General features: G+C 44.9%; 1 protein-coding gene and 1 pseudogene across 1 annotated transcript in view; both read left to right on the top strand.

Moving 5' to 3' along the window:
- Nucleotides 1-4,749, top strand: part of CATSPER4 (cation channel, sperm associated 4) — a 27,378-nt gene extending 22,629 nt beyond the window's left edge. The window contains exons 5-11 of the mRNA XM_006883490.1: nucleotides 364-461; nucleotides 598-718; nucleotides 931-1,064; nucleotides 2,505-2,679; nucleotides 3,346-3,554; nucleotides 3,839-3,998; nucleotides 4,699-4,749. Of these exons, the coding sequence (XP_006883552.1) occupies nucleotides 364-461; nucleotides 598-718; nucleotides 931-1,064; nucleotides 2,505-2,679; nucleotides 3,346-3,554; nucleotides 3,839-3,998; nucleotides 4,699-4,749 (948 nt within the window). The remainder of the gene's footprint in view (nucleotides 1-363; nucleotides 462-597; nucleotides 719-930; nucleotides 1,065-2,504; nucleotides 2,680-3,345; nucleotides 3,555-3,838; nucleotides 3,999-4,698) is intronic.
- A 1,552-nt stretch (nucleotides 4,750-6,301) lies between these two features.
- Nucleotides 6,302-14,395, top strand: part of LOC102859781 — a 28,069-nt pseudogene continuing 19,975 nt past the window's right edge.

Here is a 14,395-nt window from a genome sequence, read left to right as displayed (position 1 = left end):
CCACAGTTTTCAGTTTACTGCTCTAGAGGCACATATATATATTTTAAAATGACATATTGGTTACAAAATGGAGTCCCTCACGTTCAGCTTCCAAGGTAGAATGAACTGTGGGCAGCAAAGAGCGCTTGCTGTGTCTCTGGGACTGTACTTGACTGTGGACATATGCATGAGACAGTGTGTACACATGTGGTCAGAGACATGCTTGGGGGGCAACTAGGTGCATAACAGTAGTGGATGGCAGCTGACTGGTCCTATTCCCTGAGGAACTTCGGCCTCCCATCCTTGGAGTGTAGGGAGGGCAGACCCAGGATGCCCCTATAAGCTGGGCCTGACAGACCCTACTGGTGCTGGCCCACCTCCCAGGACGCCTGGAACATTCTCAAGTTTGTTATCGTCTTTATCTTGCTCCTGGGGTTCTTCGTTCAAAGACTTAGAGTCGACTCTATTACCTACACCCTCAGGTGAGCTGGGAGCTCCAGAGGAAAGGGGGGTTGCCTGTCTGAAACTGGGAGTATGCCTTTCTGGGGAGTTGGTGGGGCAATTGGGAAGATGGTTCTGGGAAGGGCTGAGAGGTACCCCTGAGAGGCTCTGTCACAGGCTGCTTCGTCTAATACATGTGTGCATGGCGGTGGAGCCCCTGGCCCAGATCATCAATGTCATCGTGAAGTCTGTGCCTGATGTGGCCAATATCCTCACCCTCATCCTCTTCTTCATGCTGGTCAGTACCCTCTTTCACTTTCAGTCTCTCCCCTTCCCTAAGCAGGGACTCTAGGTTCATTGGTGGTGGGGTGTCTGGAGAAGGGAAAAGATCTGACTTTGTATTCAAGACCTGAATTCCCTCCATTCCCTTGGCAGTGTTCATTTGCATGGCATTGTCCTTTCCCCAAGCCCCTTGGTTGAATTCAGGGCAGGACTTCGGTCTCCTTGCAGGTGTTCGCCGTGTTTGGGGTCACACTCTTTGGTGCATTCATCCCCATACATTTCCAGAACATGCAGGTTGCCCTGTACACCCTCTTCGTCTGCATCACCCAGGATGGTTGGGTGGACATCTACAATGACTTCCAGTGAGTGCCAGTAGAGCTTCCTGCCCCTGTCCCAGCCTACAAGAGCTGGAGCTCCTACAGGGCAGGGAGATTAACTAGGGAGGGAGAGGGTTCTCAACAGGAAAGAAGATTCTTGACATTGGGATAAAGATAGGGTGCATGTAGGAGATAGGCCTCCAGGTTTGTGGTCAGCTTTGGGAAGCTCTGCCCCTCTTGAAGGTCCACTCTGTTCGTGGAGACTTGGACAGGGGAGCAGATCTGTGGGTGAGAGTTGGGCTTCAAGGTAGGCTTCCAGCCCACACTGGAGCCCATTACACTGCCTACATTCTTAGAATTCATTCCTTTCTGATTTTTAAACCTACTCCCCAAGGTCATTTTGACTATTAAGTCTAACTATACTTTTCAGTTCACTGTAGGGAGTGAACTCCCTGGCTGATTTCTTTTCATCTCCTTCATTTGAAGGAAGAAGCCCAGTTGGTGAAGGGCTTTTCCTGTAATTATCCATTATGCTATAAGTAGTGGGGAAAAATGTTCGCAGAATGCAGAATAAAGATGGGCCCAGCTTTGAGTGCTTTACCCCACTAGCTGTGTAACCTTAGGCAAGTTGCCTCATCTCTCTTCTGAGTCTCAGTTTTCCTCATCTGTAGGCTAGGCTGGGGATTACAGAATTTACTCTGTCCTGGATTGCTGTGAAGATCAAGAGATAAAAACTATTTAAAAGGTGTTGCCCCCAGTCAGGGGCTAACTTGACAGCAGCTAACCACAAAGAAAGAAAAGTTTCTTAGCAAAGAGCTTAGCATTTTTTACTTTGTTTTTAATATATTTCAAGGGAAGGGTAAAACGTCTAGAAAAAAAAATTTTAATTTTTTAAATTTTATTTTACTGTTTTGTGTGTGTGTGTACCGTCAAATTGGATCTGACTGGTACAGGAGGAGACTGCCCCTCTTTCTCCAGCAGAGCATCTGGTGGATTTGAACCACATGCCTCTGGGATTGCAGTGCAGCTTCTTGCCACTAGGTGACCAGAGCTCCCTTAGGAAAAAATCTTAATTAGTGATTACACAACAAGATATTAACAGTGGTTAACAACTCAAGAGTGGATGAGTTGGGTTTATTAATTTATTTTGCCTATATTCTTTTCTCCAGATCTTTCTATTAAAAGCCTGTATTACTTTTACAAGAAAAACATACAGTGCTAAGAGATGAAATTGGATCATGCTGCTGTACAAACCCCTACCTTGCAGGGATGGCTTGAGAACTGGTCCAGTGCCTGGCAGCACAGCAGGTGCTCAGTGATGAGTAGCTGCTGTGACAATTAGAAGTAGCATATTAGGTCTGCATGTGAGCATTGAGGCGGGTAGAAGCCCGAATAGGTCTTGGGATCCTGTCCCCATTTCACAGATGAGGAAACTGAGACTCAAGGGGCCAGGGAGGTGATGGGGCCCCTGCCTGCCATCTCCAGGATGAAGGAGAGGAATTATGCAATGGAGATTGGGGGTGCCATCTACTTCGTCATCTTCATCACCCTTGGTGCCTTCATTGGCATCAACCTGTTGGTCGTCGTGGTGACTACCAACCTAGAACTGATGATGAAGGGAGGACAACGAAGGGAGCAGCATCAAATATTCTTCAGTGAGGTGAGTGGGATGGGAGGGAGAAGAGGGAGTGTTTTATGTTTGCCAAACTGAATGTGTATGTATATGTGTGTTTACTCAATTAAGAACAAATGTGTATGAGCAGGGGCCCTGAGGCAGCCTCCTTATACCAACTGGGGTTTGACGATGAAGATTTCCTAGATATTATGTTTCTATGGCAACCACAAATCAAACAGCTAGGTCAGTTAACCAGTCTAAACTCTTCTTCTGTAAAAGGGGATAATGATAGTATTTACTTCATAGAGCTACTGTGATTATATGCATTAATACACAGTTCTCGATCCATAGTAAGCCCTTAATAAATGCCAGCTTCATTTCATTTGTATTCATTCAGGGGTACAGCTTCCATAAGTTTGGGGGTGGAGTGCTTCTCAAAGTGACTTTTGAGATCTGTGACTTGAGAATACATAGAACTTTAGAAGTTTGCTGGGCAGGAGGCATCAGAGGTGAGTTTAGGGACTATGATTTTGAAAGGGAGTGAGAAATTCCTTTTCAAGTGGGTGAAGAGTTTGTGTATTACAGTTCAACATCCACAGAATAAGTGGGGCTTTAGAAATCGAGGTGTTAAGAGATTTGACCCTTCCTGAAGCCAAGCAGGAATGGACTGGGGGGAGGAAGTGTCACTTCATTTCACCCCCACCTCCCCAGACAGGCAAAAAGGAGGAAGAGGATGGCGACCTGCCACTGGTGCACTACAGAGTTGTCAGGTTGGAGAAGTCTGGTCAACATCAGGAACCGCTGGTTGGGGGGCCTCTGTCGAACCTCTCTGAGGCCACGTGCGACAACTTTTGTTTGGTGCTGGAGGCAATACAGGAAAACTTGCTACAGTACAAGAAGATACGAGATGAGCTCAACACGTAGGGGCAGTACTGGGGGGTACCCTGGAGTCCATTGAGCCTCAGAACCTTCTAGCCTCACACCCTTACCATTCCACAATGAGGACCCCGGGGCCCAGAGAAGTTGAGTGACTTGTCCAGGGTTAAGTTGGAATCCAGATCTACATATTCCACTTACCTCACACAAAAGCGCAGCCTGGCCATGAATTCTCTCAGAGCTATGAGGAGGGTGACCCAGGGAAGAAGTAGGATTGCCGCCCCTCACCCCCAGCCGCTTCAGCATGCATCCACTGCCTCATCCCTAGGATTGTGAATGAAGTTCGCGCCATCCGCTTCAACCAGGAGCAGGAAGAGGAGACACTGCACAGGACCATGTCCAAGAGCCTGCCGAACGAGAGCGGGACCTCAGAGGACAATGTACACCACCAGCAAGACTTAATCACTGCGCTCGTAAACATGGAAAAGGTGCTTCTTGCTGTTCCTAGCCAATCAAACTTGGCCCCGCCCCACCCAGTCCAGCCTCATTGGTCAAGGTTTCTGATGCAAAAACTTTGAAGCAGGCTTACTGCCCAATCCCTTCAGTCCTATTATTTCCTTCTTCAGAGGCCCTGCCCCCATGGGCAATTGGAGCAAACTATTTAAAGCCTGGTCTACTAGCTAAAGGATTGGTAGTTTGAACCCCCGCCCCAGAAGAGACTTGGAAGAAAGGCTTGTCCATCTGCTCCCCATAGGTCATAGTCTTGAGAATCTCGTGGAGCAGTCCGAATTGATTGGAGGGCAGCTAAGCAGCAGTGCCCTCAAACCCCGTCTTTCTCAGTGCGACCAATTCCATTCCTGCTTAGTGGTATATACTTAGTGCAGCTGGGCTCTGGTTGGATACCTAAAAACATTCCCCTTCTCCGAATTCTTCTAAGATAAGTCACACCCACCTTATTTCATTTCTCTCCATCTATCTGGGCTAGAATGACCTGGAACTCTATGAATGTCTGCAACCTGAGGTCCCAAGCTCAGAGAAACAGTACTAAGAAGACTAGAGTTAGACAGATGAAGGACTTCCCTTGGAGGTCTTGGTAGGGCAGCTTTTGAAGCTAAAGTGGAGGAGTGAAAGAGAGTCTGCTATGTTAAAGTAGTAGGATGATTGACAAGACGACCTCTTGCATTGCAGGTTCAGGAATCCAGCACAAATATACTCCATAAGAAAAAGGCCAGCCACTGAAGGGGCAGGACAGAAGCCAAGGTGTCTGCACACACATACCCAGCTGCTGCATTTTCATGCATCCCTAGCATGGCTTGGCATAGCCTGACTTGAGCCCATCTCCCCTCTTGGATGGACTTATGCCTGAGCAGAGAGGCCTGCGGCTGTGAAGGTGGCAGCATTTCCACCTGGGCAGAGAGGGCCTGTGCCTGGAAGCTGCAGGTCCAGAGGAGCCACGATGAAGAAAGGAGCTGAATGTAAGCAGGAGTCAGACAGCAAGGATGAGCATTGAAGGTAGATTGCTCATCAGGGAAGATTGCCAGGACTCAGCCTAAGCATAGGCATTCCTGGCCTCTTGCTGTAGCCCAGAGCTGGGCAGTGACAAGCAGGCCCAAGTACCTACAGGAGAAAGGCGAGGTCAGTAGGGCCAGACATCTCTGTATTGTCAATAAAGTTTTGTGTTGAGATCAATGCGCCTGACTGGGGCTATCTCTTTGCTCCTTTTAGACAACCTTGCTGTAGGGCTGCTGGACAAGGCAAAGCCTTCCCCTTGAAGGTTTGTCTGATGGGAAAGTTACAACTTGCCTTCATGAGCTTCAAGTCAAAAGGGGGAGTCCACATCTCTGAATATTTCTGACTTGAAATAATCTCTGCCTTTGATGTCCTAAATTTGGTGGGAGAAAGATTGGTCCTTGTAGTTGGGAGCCCTTATTTGACAAAGAAGACACAGCCATACCCCTTTTCTTTCTGTTTAAAAGTGGAAACTAGTCCTAATTTAATAGGATTACTATTGATCAAGTCACAAGCAACACCATCAAAGGCAAAGTGAGAAACTTGACAGGCTTTGTAGAGGAGAGTTGTGCTGATAGAATACTGATGCTTGCTGGGGAAAAGCAAGAGAATTTTGTGGATAGGGGTCCAGGTGGATTAAGTCTGATAGGAAACTTGAGACCTGTGAAGTCTACATGGAAACTTCATGCCAAGGACACTGAAAGCCACAGCAGGTTGCATGGCAATAAGAAGAGTTGGCTTGAAGGACAGGAGACCTGAATTTGGTCCCTGAGCAAAGTGATTATGTCTCATTTTCTCCATCTGTTCAATGGAGAGTAGATAAGATTCGCCTTTCATTCTGAAATAAAATAGCCAGCTTTTAATTTAGTAGGTAGGGCCAATGGGGTTTAACCATGTTAAAACCCAGGTCCCCTGGTGTTAGGTGAGGGAAAGCTGAAAGGCCCAGAATTCTTACCCAGCTGTTCAGCACAGGCTGACAATTAGGGACCTTAGGGAAATTTAACTCTTGAAATTGGAATACCCAGGTGCCTACTGATTACAGCTGATGGGAAACTCTGCCCTCCATCCCCTCCTATCAGTACTGATTCTACCCCCAAAAGTCCCCCTGAGGCCTGCTGGGAAGAAACCTGTGTACCTGGGAAATGAGAGCTGGGTAGCTCAGTAGTCAGGAGAGAGGTGGCACCAGGAGCTGGCAGTGCCTCAGGGTCTTGGAACATTTGTTCCACTGGTCTGACCCATGACTCCCTCCCAACATCCTCAAGGATCATCAATCAGCATTGCCATGAGCAGGCAGGGGCTTTTGCTGCTGCTGCTGCTGCTGCTGCTGCTGCTGCAGCTGTTCATCAGGGGTGGAGCCTTTAGCCTTTGCGGTGAGTATCCATGTATGTCCCTTCCTCCATTTCTTCTTGGAGAGGTCACACAGTCCTTCTTCCAGCTGGCTGGGCAAGGGTAGTAGGTAGTGGTAGATCAGGTAGAGTCCATTATAACCTTACAATGTTAGCTTATAATTATCCAAACAATCATTCAAAAAGGTTTTGTTTTATGGCATTAATTAAAATCTCCACAGTAGAGTAACACTTTCCCCATTTCCTACCTGTGGTTTTAATTTCCCTTCATCTGCCTGTCTTATCTCTTCCTGGATTTTAAACTTTATCCTTGGGCAACATATTCCCCTTTCAGTCTTGTATGAGAACTGTTCTGAGGATAATTACTTTCCTGGTATTACTACTCAACTTATACATATGTCTGTTGTTTGGCTAAAGTTAATCCACAGGAGTGAGCTTAGTTCTAAGCTTAAAGGGTTACTGAGGGTCATAGTCTTAGACATTCTACCACTCTCTGTCAGACAGAAAAAAACCAGGTAATTTTTTATGTTGTTGGGTTTTATTCAAGATTTCTCTTCCACTCTTCCTAGGACCCTCTGCTATAATCTCTTTTAGAGTAGTCAACAGCCGTAGCCAGGTGCCATTTAGATCTTCTGGTCTTAGGGTGGTAGAATTTTGTTCATGTGGTCCGTTAATCCTCTTCTCCACCTCAATTCAAAATGTTATTTATTTTCTTTTAAATGAATTTAAATTCTCAATGGATATAGCATTGCGTGGATACTGTGTCTATTAGCCAGAAGGCTACTCTGGAATTTGTCCGGAACCATGTCACAGTTCCCATGGACATGCCTTTCCCCAAGTAACTCACTGTGTGGGGGGTGGAGAGGGGAGGGATGACACAGAAGCCCAGTGGTGGGTGCAGCTTTTCCCAGGGTCACACAGAAAGTCAATAACAGAGCTGTCTAGAGTCTGTTATTGCTATTGTTTTTGCATACCATTGAGTTGGAACCAACCAACTCCCCTTTGGTAAGTCTTTAAGTAAATTGCATGGAAGAAGATTGCCTATCTTTCTCCCATGGAGCAGCTGGATTTGAACTGTGTATCTTTGTGTTGATAGCACAAATCCTTACTACTAAGCCACCAAAGCTCCCTGTCTGGAGTCTAAGTTTCCCTATTCTTCTCATGTGTCCTATCTGGCCCTCTTGCCCTCTTGTGGCCCCTTTGCTCTGCATTGGGCTAGAAGAAAATGAGGTTTGAAAGGAGTATGTGTCAGGCAGCAAAGTCTGAATTTCTCAGAGCGAAGTTGTGGGAAGGATGAGCCTGTATCACCTGGCCTGGGTCAGCTACAGTTTTGGAATCAGCCCTTTGGCAGCTGCCAAGGATGTAATGACAAAGTATCAGGTGGTGAGCCTATATTACCATTGCCCAGGGGACAGAGGAAAGTTTCCAAGGGATCAGCACAGCTGGTTTGAGCTTTTCTCTTTAGAGTCACTGGCTCAGCCATGGGAATGAACCTATACTTTTATGAGGCAGCATGGCATAGTTGATAAGACATGAGGCTCTGGGGTCTGACAGACTCAGTTTCAAATGCAGTGCCACTACTTCCTGACTGTTGTTGTAATGTGCCGTCGAGTTGCTTGCGACTCATAGCGACCCTATGTACAACAGCCCTAAACTCTGCTCTGTCCTGTGCCAATCGCACTGTCTCTGACACTCCTTTCCCAATTACCCCAGTCACTGAATCAATCCACCTCATAGAGGGCCTTCCCCTCCTCCGTTTTCCTTCCACCCTCCCAAGCATGATGTCCTTCTCCAAGGACCGGTCTCTCCTCACAACATGTCCAAAGTATGTTAGACGGAGCCTCAGAATCCTTGCCTCCAAGGAGCCACCCGGTTTAACCCTTTCCAGGACAAATCTGTTTGTTTTCCTAGCAGTCCATGGTATTCTCAATACTCTTCTCCAGCACCACAGCTCAAAGGCATCAATTCTCCTTCTATCCTCCTCGGTCATTGTCCAACTCACTGATACATAGCAAGTGATTGCGAAGACCATGGCCTGTATCAGACGCACCTTAGTCTCCAGAGAGACATCATTGCTCTTCAGTACTTTGGAGAGGTCCCTAACAGCAGACTTTCCCATGGCAATGCGCCTTTGAATTTCCTGGCTGCTGGTGCCAAGACTGTTGACTGTGGAGCCAAGCAAACTAAAGCTGTGTACAATCTCAATCTCTTCACCTTCCATCCTGATGCTGCCAGTTGGTCCAGTGGTGAGAATCTTTGTCTTCTTGACATTGAGCCTCAATCCATATTGTAGGCTGCAGTCCTTGACCCTCTGCAGCAGGTGCTTCAGGTCCTCCTCAGTTTCAGCAAGCAGGGTTGTGTCATCCGCATAACACAGATTGTTGATAAATCGTCCACCAATCTTGACCCCACATTTCTCCTCATAGAGCCCAGCCTCCCAGATAAAAAAAAATCACATAGTCAAGAAGTTATATGCAGAACTTCCTGACCATGTGATTTTTTTTACATTTTTGTGAATATTTTTATCATTCATATACATTACATTTCATGCATGTAGACTATGTGATCTTTGACAGATACCTCCACCTATCTGAGCCTCCACTTCTTTATTTGTTAAATGGAAGTAATAGCCTACTGCCTCAGTTGACGGTAAGGATTCAATGAACCAACGATTATATGTGGGAGTAGCATCTTATTTGAGCAAGATGAAAATTTAACATTGTCAACTTGGATTCCTCTTGTAACAGATGAATAATTGGCTTGCAATTAAGGGAACTGTTGTACAAAAAATATTATGTATCTTAATATTAGAATAATATTCAATGTAGTAGGAAACTCACCCCCAAAAATGGCATCAAGAAACCAAAGATTAAGTAAGAGAACAGATTTCTGTCTTTTCCTGACTTTCATTGTCTCTTGAGCAGGCAGTAAATGGAATGAGACATGGTTGCTCGCACTAGTTCTATTCTTAATCCCTGGCAAGCATCAGCTGAAACGTGGAATCTATTTCTTTAAATATGTATATGATGGGTGTCCACTATAAAGTGATTAGCACAGAGCTGCCATATAAATGATTGAGTTGTGATTGATATTGTTTTTACTTTGAATCTCCCAGCATGGATAGTTGGCAAGCTAAAGCTTGGTAGAGGAAACAAGCTTACTAACTTGTTGTTGCTTCTCGTTATGGTGTTTTTGTGTTTTACAGACAGTTTAACAACATCTGGGGTTAGTTCAGATACAATACCCGTCACAATAGTCTCCAGGCCTAACATCCAAGGAGTTTCATCTACTGCTTTAGCTCTATCCAGCAGTGACAGAGTCAGTGACTCTGGTGCCTCACCTAGTACTTCAACATCTGACTTCCAAAACAATGACATAGCAATGACCCTTTCAACCTCACCACAAACTAGTGGTACTACTGGACTCACTAAGCAAACAGTCCAAATATACAGAACCCAGAAAATGGACTCAGATACCACACCCTCAAAAGGCACAACAGTACCAACTTCTATGATGAATTCTAGGTTGATAGATAAGGGAGAGATATTAAGAACCACAGCTTCATCCAGCATGGCCACTTCAGCTGAAATGCCAGAAGAATATCAGACAGTTTCATTTGTAACCCCATTAGCATCAAATACAACTGACAACAGAATGGAACCATCAGTGTCCTCTGACTCTGAGAAGTCAAGTGCAACCACAGCTCCAACAGCATTACACACAACAGGTTGTGATACTACATCATCTAGGTATATGAGAACCACAGTCCCTGAGAAGTCAGCCACAATGAAAGCCACAACACTCGACAAAAGCAAAGACATAAAAGAATCCCTACCTGCAACAAGCAGTGTCCAGTCCACTCCAGTGAGCTTCAGCATCCTTGGAACAAGCATAATTGGGACTCCAGGCAATGATGTTACATCATCAGGGCCCATGAGAACCACGGCCTCTGAGAAATCAGACACAACTATAGCCTCAACAACGTCAAACACAAGAAAGGACATGAAAGACTTTTTATCTGCCCCAACCACTGTCCATCCCGCTTTAGGAACCCTTACCGCTTTTGACAAAATCACATCTAGGACTCTAGGCAATGCCATTCCATCACCAGGGTCCATGAGAACTGCAGTATCTGGGAAGTCAAATGCAACTATTGCCACAACAATATTGAACATAGGCAAAGACATGAAAGAATCTTTAAACACAACAACCGGTGTCCATCCCACTTCCACTACCCTTGAAGAAATCATGGCTGGTACTCTAGACAATGACAATGTACCCTCAGGGTCCATAAGAATTGCCATCTCTGAGAAGTCAGTTACAACTACAGTGCCAATAATGTCAGACATACACAAGGACATGGAAGATATTTCATCTGAAACAGGCAGTGCCCAACCCACTTTAGTAACTTTCACCACTCTTGAAACATCCATGTCTGGAACTCCAGACAAGGACAGTACACCATCAGGTTCCATGAGAACCACACTCTCAGAGAGGTCAGATGCAACTACAACCGCAACAATATTGAACATAGACAAAGACATGAAAGAATCTTTAAACACAGCAACCGGTGTCCATCCCACTTCCACTACCCTTGAAGAAATCATGGCTGGTACTCTAGAAAATGACAATGTACCCTCAGGGTCCATGAGAACCATCATCTCTGAGAAGTCAGTCAAAACTACAGCCTCAACAATGCTTTCACGCAAGGACATGAAAGACACTTCATCTGCAACAACCAGTGCTCAAACCACTCTAATAAATTTCACCACCAGTGGAGCAACCATTTCTGGGACTCCAGACAATGACATTGCGTCATCAGAGTCCATAAGAATTACAGACTCAGATACAACCATGGCCTCAACAACACTAAATACAAGCAAGTACATGAAAGAATCTTTATCCACAACCAATGATGCTGAGTCTACTTCTACAAATTTCTTCAGTCTTAGAACAGCCTTGTCTGGGCTTCAAGAAGGAAAAGCTACAACTGCACCGTTAGTCCTAAAAACAGTTTCCACAGGGAAGGCTACTAATTCTTCCACCACTACAATGAGTATACTGCCTGAAATGCATCACAATACAGCCACACAATTAACTTCTAATTCAGGAGAATCAGCCTCCAATGCTGGCACTGCTATAGTCCAGTCACCTGAAACACCAGCTGCTCATACAACTGCTATCATCCCAAACTCCTCAGAGTCAACAAAATCTTCTCCCATAGCTGGGGTCAGTCAAGTTTCCCCTAAATACACCCAAAGAACTGGTACTAGAGATGGAGTCTGTGCTTTGGATGAGTCATCAACCAGTGGGGAAATTTGTATGTGCACTGACAATTATTATGCTCATTCAGGTAAGTCCAAGAACTACACTTCAGTAAAACTAAATGTGAGGGAGCCAGAGTAGATATTATAATTCTGTCATTATTGGGCAGAAGGTCTAGTAGAATGTCCAAATAAAGAGATGTAGCAAGTTTTGATCAGACATTGACATCTAAAGAGGCCATCCAAAGTAGAGATAATATCTAGTGGGAAGAAGATTGTTTTAGTGGGAGGGCATATGAAATAGAATGAACTATCCATCAATCCTCAAACCCCTGAACTCTAGTCACTGATCCTTGGAAAGAGATTCTGAGTGAATTGACTAAAGTCAAGAGATCAGGGACATACTGTACAATCACGACTGTGCGATCTTATGGTAACCAGTGGGTGAGGGTCCTTATTTCAGGGACTTTTTGGACTGAGCTAATAATATTCCAACAGCATCTCTGTGCTCCAGGTTAGAACTAGTATGCCTTCCCATGACCACATCTCAGAAGCCTCAAGTGGTCCCTAACTTAGTTCTTGTCATCCCACAGAACTATCCATCGTGACAGTGAGCCTACACTGCCGACCACAGGAAATTGAAGTAGTTCTAAGCAGCTGCTTCCTGAAGACTCGCCACTGGATGCTAAGGGAAGGTGCCTTGTCAGGATGCCCTAATGTCAGCAAGGTGGAGCAGGGCCGCCGTGGCCAGGCCTTCCTGGTGGCGAAGAAGGAGGGCACTTGTGGACTCCAGCTCTCTGTAAGCAAGCAGGAAAAGGCCTAGGTGGGAGAGGTTGGAGAGGGAGTGACTTTCTTTCCATCTGACTGTAGAATTCTCAGAATGAACTGAATTGCTGTCCATTCCAACTGATAGTGACCCTGAATGACAAGCTAGAATTCCCTATAGGATTTCCAAGGATGTAAATGTTTATGGAAGCAGATTGTAATATCTTTGTCCATTGGAGAAACTGGTGGGGTTCTGTTGATTAAACTACCAACATTTTGGTTAGGAGCTGAATGCTTTAAATGCTGCACCATTAGGGTTCCTTTCTTATCAGACCAGTCTTTTCCTATAGTTTCTACACAAAGTTGTTGTCTCCCATCAGACTGGGAATGCCTTCTATGTAATACCGTATTTGATCGACTGAGGTAGTGATTTCCAAATTGTTGTCAGTCATGGTCACTTTAATAACAACCCCAACCACAATTAATATTTAGTAATTTCTTACCATGTACTAGAGTGCTATGGGCCAAGTACTTTTTAACATGCACTATATCACTAAATCTGGGAGCCTAATGGTAAGAAGTTGTGCTGCAAATCCAAAGGCCCATGGTTTAAATCAGTGAGCTGCTCGAAAGGAGAAGGATGGGCAGTCTCCTCCTGTATGATTTACTGCCTCTGAAAACCTACTGGAGGGTGAGCTCTGAGTTGATTCTAACTCAACAGCACACAATCACAATCTTGTGAGGTTCCCTTTTTTACAGATGAGAAGTTTGAGGCTCTAAGGCATTCTAAGATTTTATCAATTCACACAGCTAGTTCACCAACAGAGCTGTCTGTCCCTCAGTGGTACTTAATCATGTGCAGTAGTGGTTCCAGCTCACTCAGAGCTGACTTGGAAGACAGACGTGGCAAGATGCTTCTGAAAGGTCACATCTTTGAAAACTCTGTGGAGTGCATACATTGGGTTGCCATTAGTCTGAATGGAGTTCGTTTGATTGGTTTATACTCCTAACTGCTGACTGATGCTATCACCTTCTTTTTGGAAGAGAATATATCTAAAATTAGATTATAAAAACAAATACATGCAGGGAGCTCTGGTGGCCTAGTGGCAAGGAACTGCAACCACAATCCCAGAGGCGCACGGTTCGAACCCACTAGATGCTCTGCCGGGGAAGGAGGGACAGTCTCCTCCTGTACCAGTCAGATCTGATTTGACGGTACACGCACACACAAAAATAAAAACAAACAAACAAATACATGCAAGTAGAGCAGCTCTAATTGGATCGGAGAGAGAAAAAAGTGCCTATCTATGCCAGATTCCACCAAAACCAAAGCCAGCTCTTGTATTCCTTCAAGGAGGCTGTGGGACTGTTTGAAAACCAGAGGTTGTCCTAAAGAGGTGGTAGGCTTCTTCTAAGTTGCCTGATTTCTGATTCATGGACTAACAGAACTGAGTGAACACTGTGTGGCTAAGACCATAGATACGCCACTAGAACGGTCTATCCACATTCCTTTTCTTTTTTTTTTAATTTAGGTTGTTTATTTTTCATTTCAATGAACATCTACAGAGATTTTGGAATTCCATTCATTCATTGTTGCACCCTTCTCCCCGTCCACATTCCTTTTCAATGAACTGTTTACAGGCACAAACTCAGTTATTTCAGAAAATAATCTGAAGTGACAAGAAAAGTAATATCCAATAAGAGGGTGATCAGCACAGTCTCACCTAGGAAAGAAAAGACACAGAGAGAGATAGATGGATTGGTGGAAATCAGAATTGCAAGGAGGAAGTGAGGAAAGTGCAATTAAATTGTGGGTGCTGAAATTAATGTTTCTGAACAAAATGTATTTGAATGTGTGAATGAAAAATCAGTTTGCTTTGAAAGCTCCAACTCAAATCACAATAAAAAATTAATTTATTTGCTATATGTGCCACTGTTGTAGAATGAGGCTGACATCGGGATGGGGGTAAGACTGAGAAAAACTGGATGAATTATGTTTAC

This window comes from Elephantulus edwardii, unplaced genomic scaffold (assembly GCF_000299155.1).
Source record: "Elephantulus edwardii isolate Elephantulus edwardi_28Jun2011 unplaced genomic scaffold, EleEdw1.0 scaffold00028, whole genome shotgun sequence".
NCBI lineage: Eukaryota > Metazoa > Chordata > Mammalia > Macroscelidea > Macroscelididae > Elephantulus > Elephantulus edwardii.
This window is presented reverse-complemented; position numbering and strand designations above follow the sequence as displayed.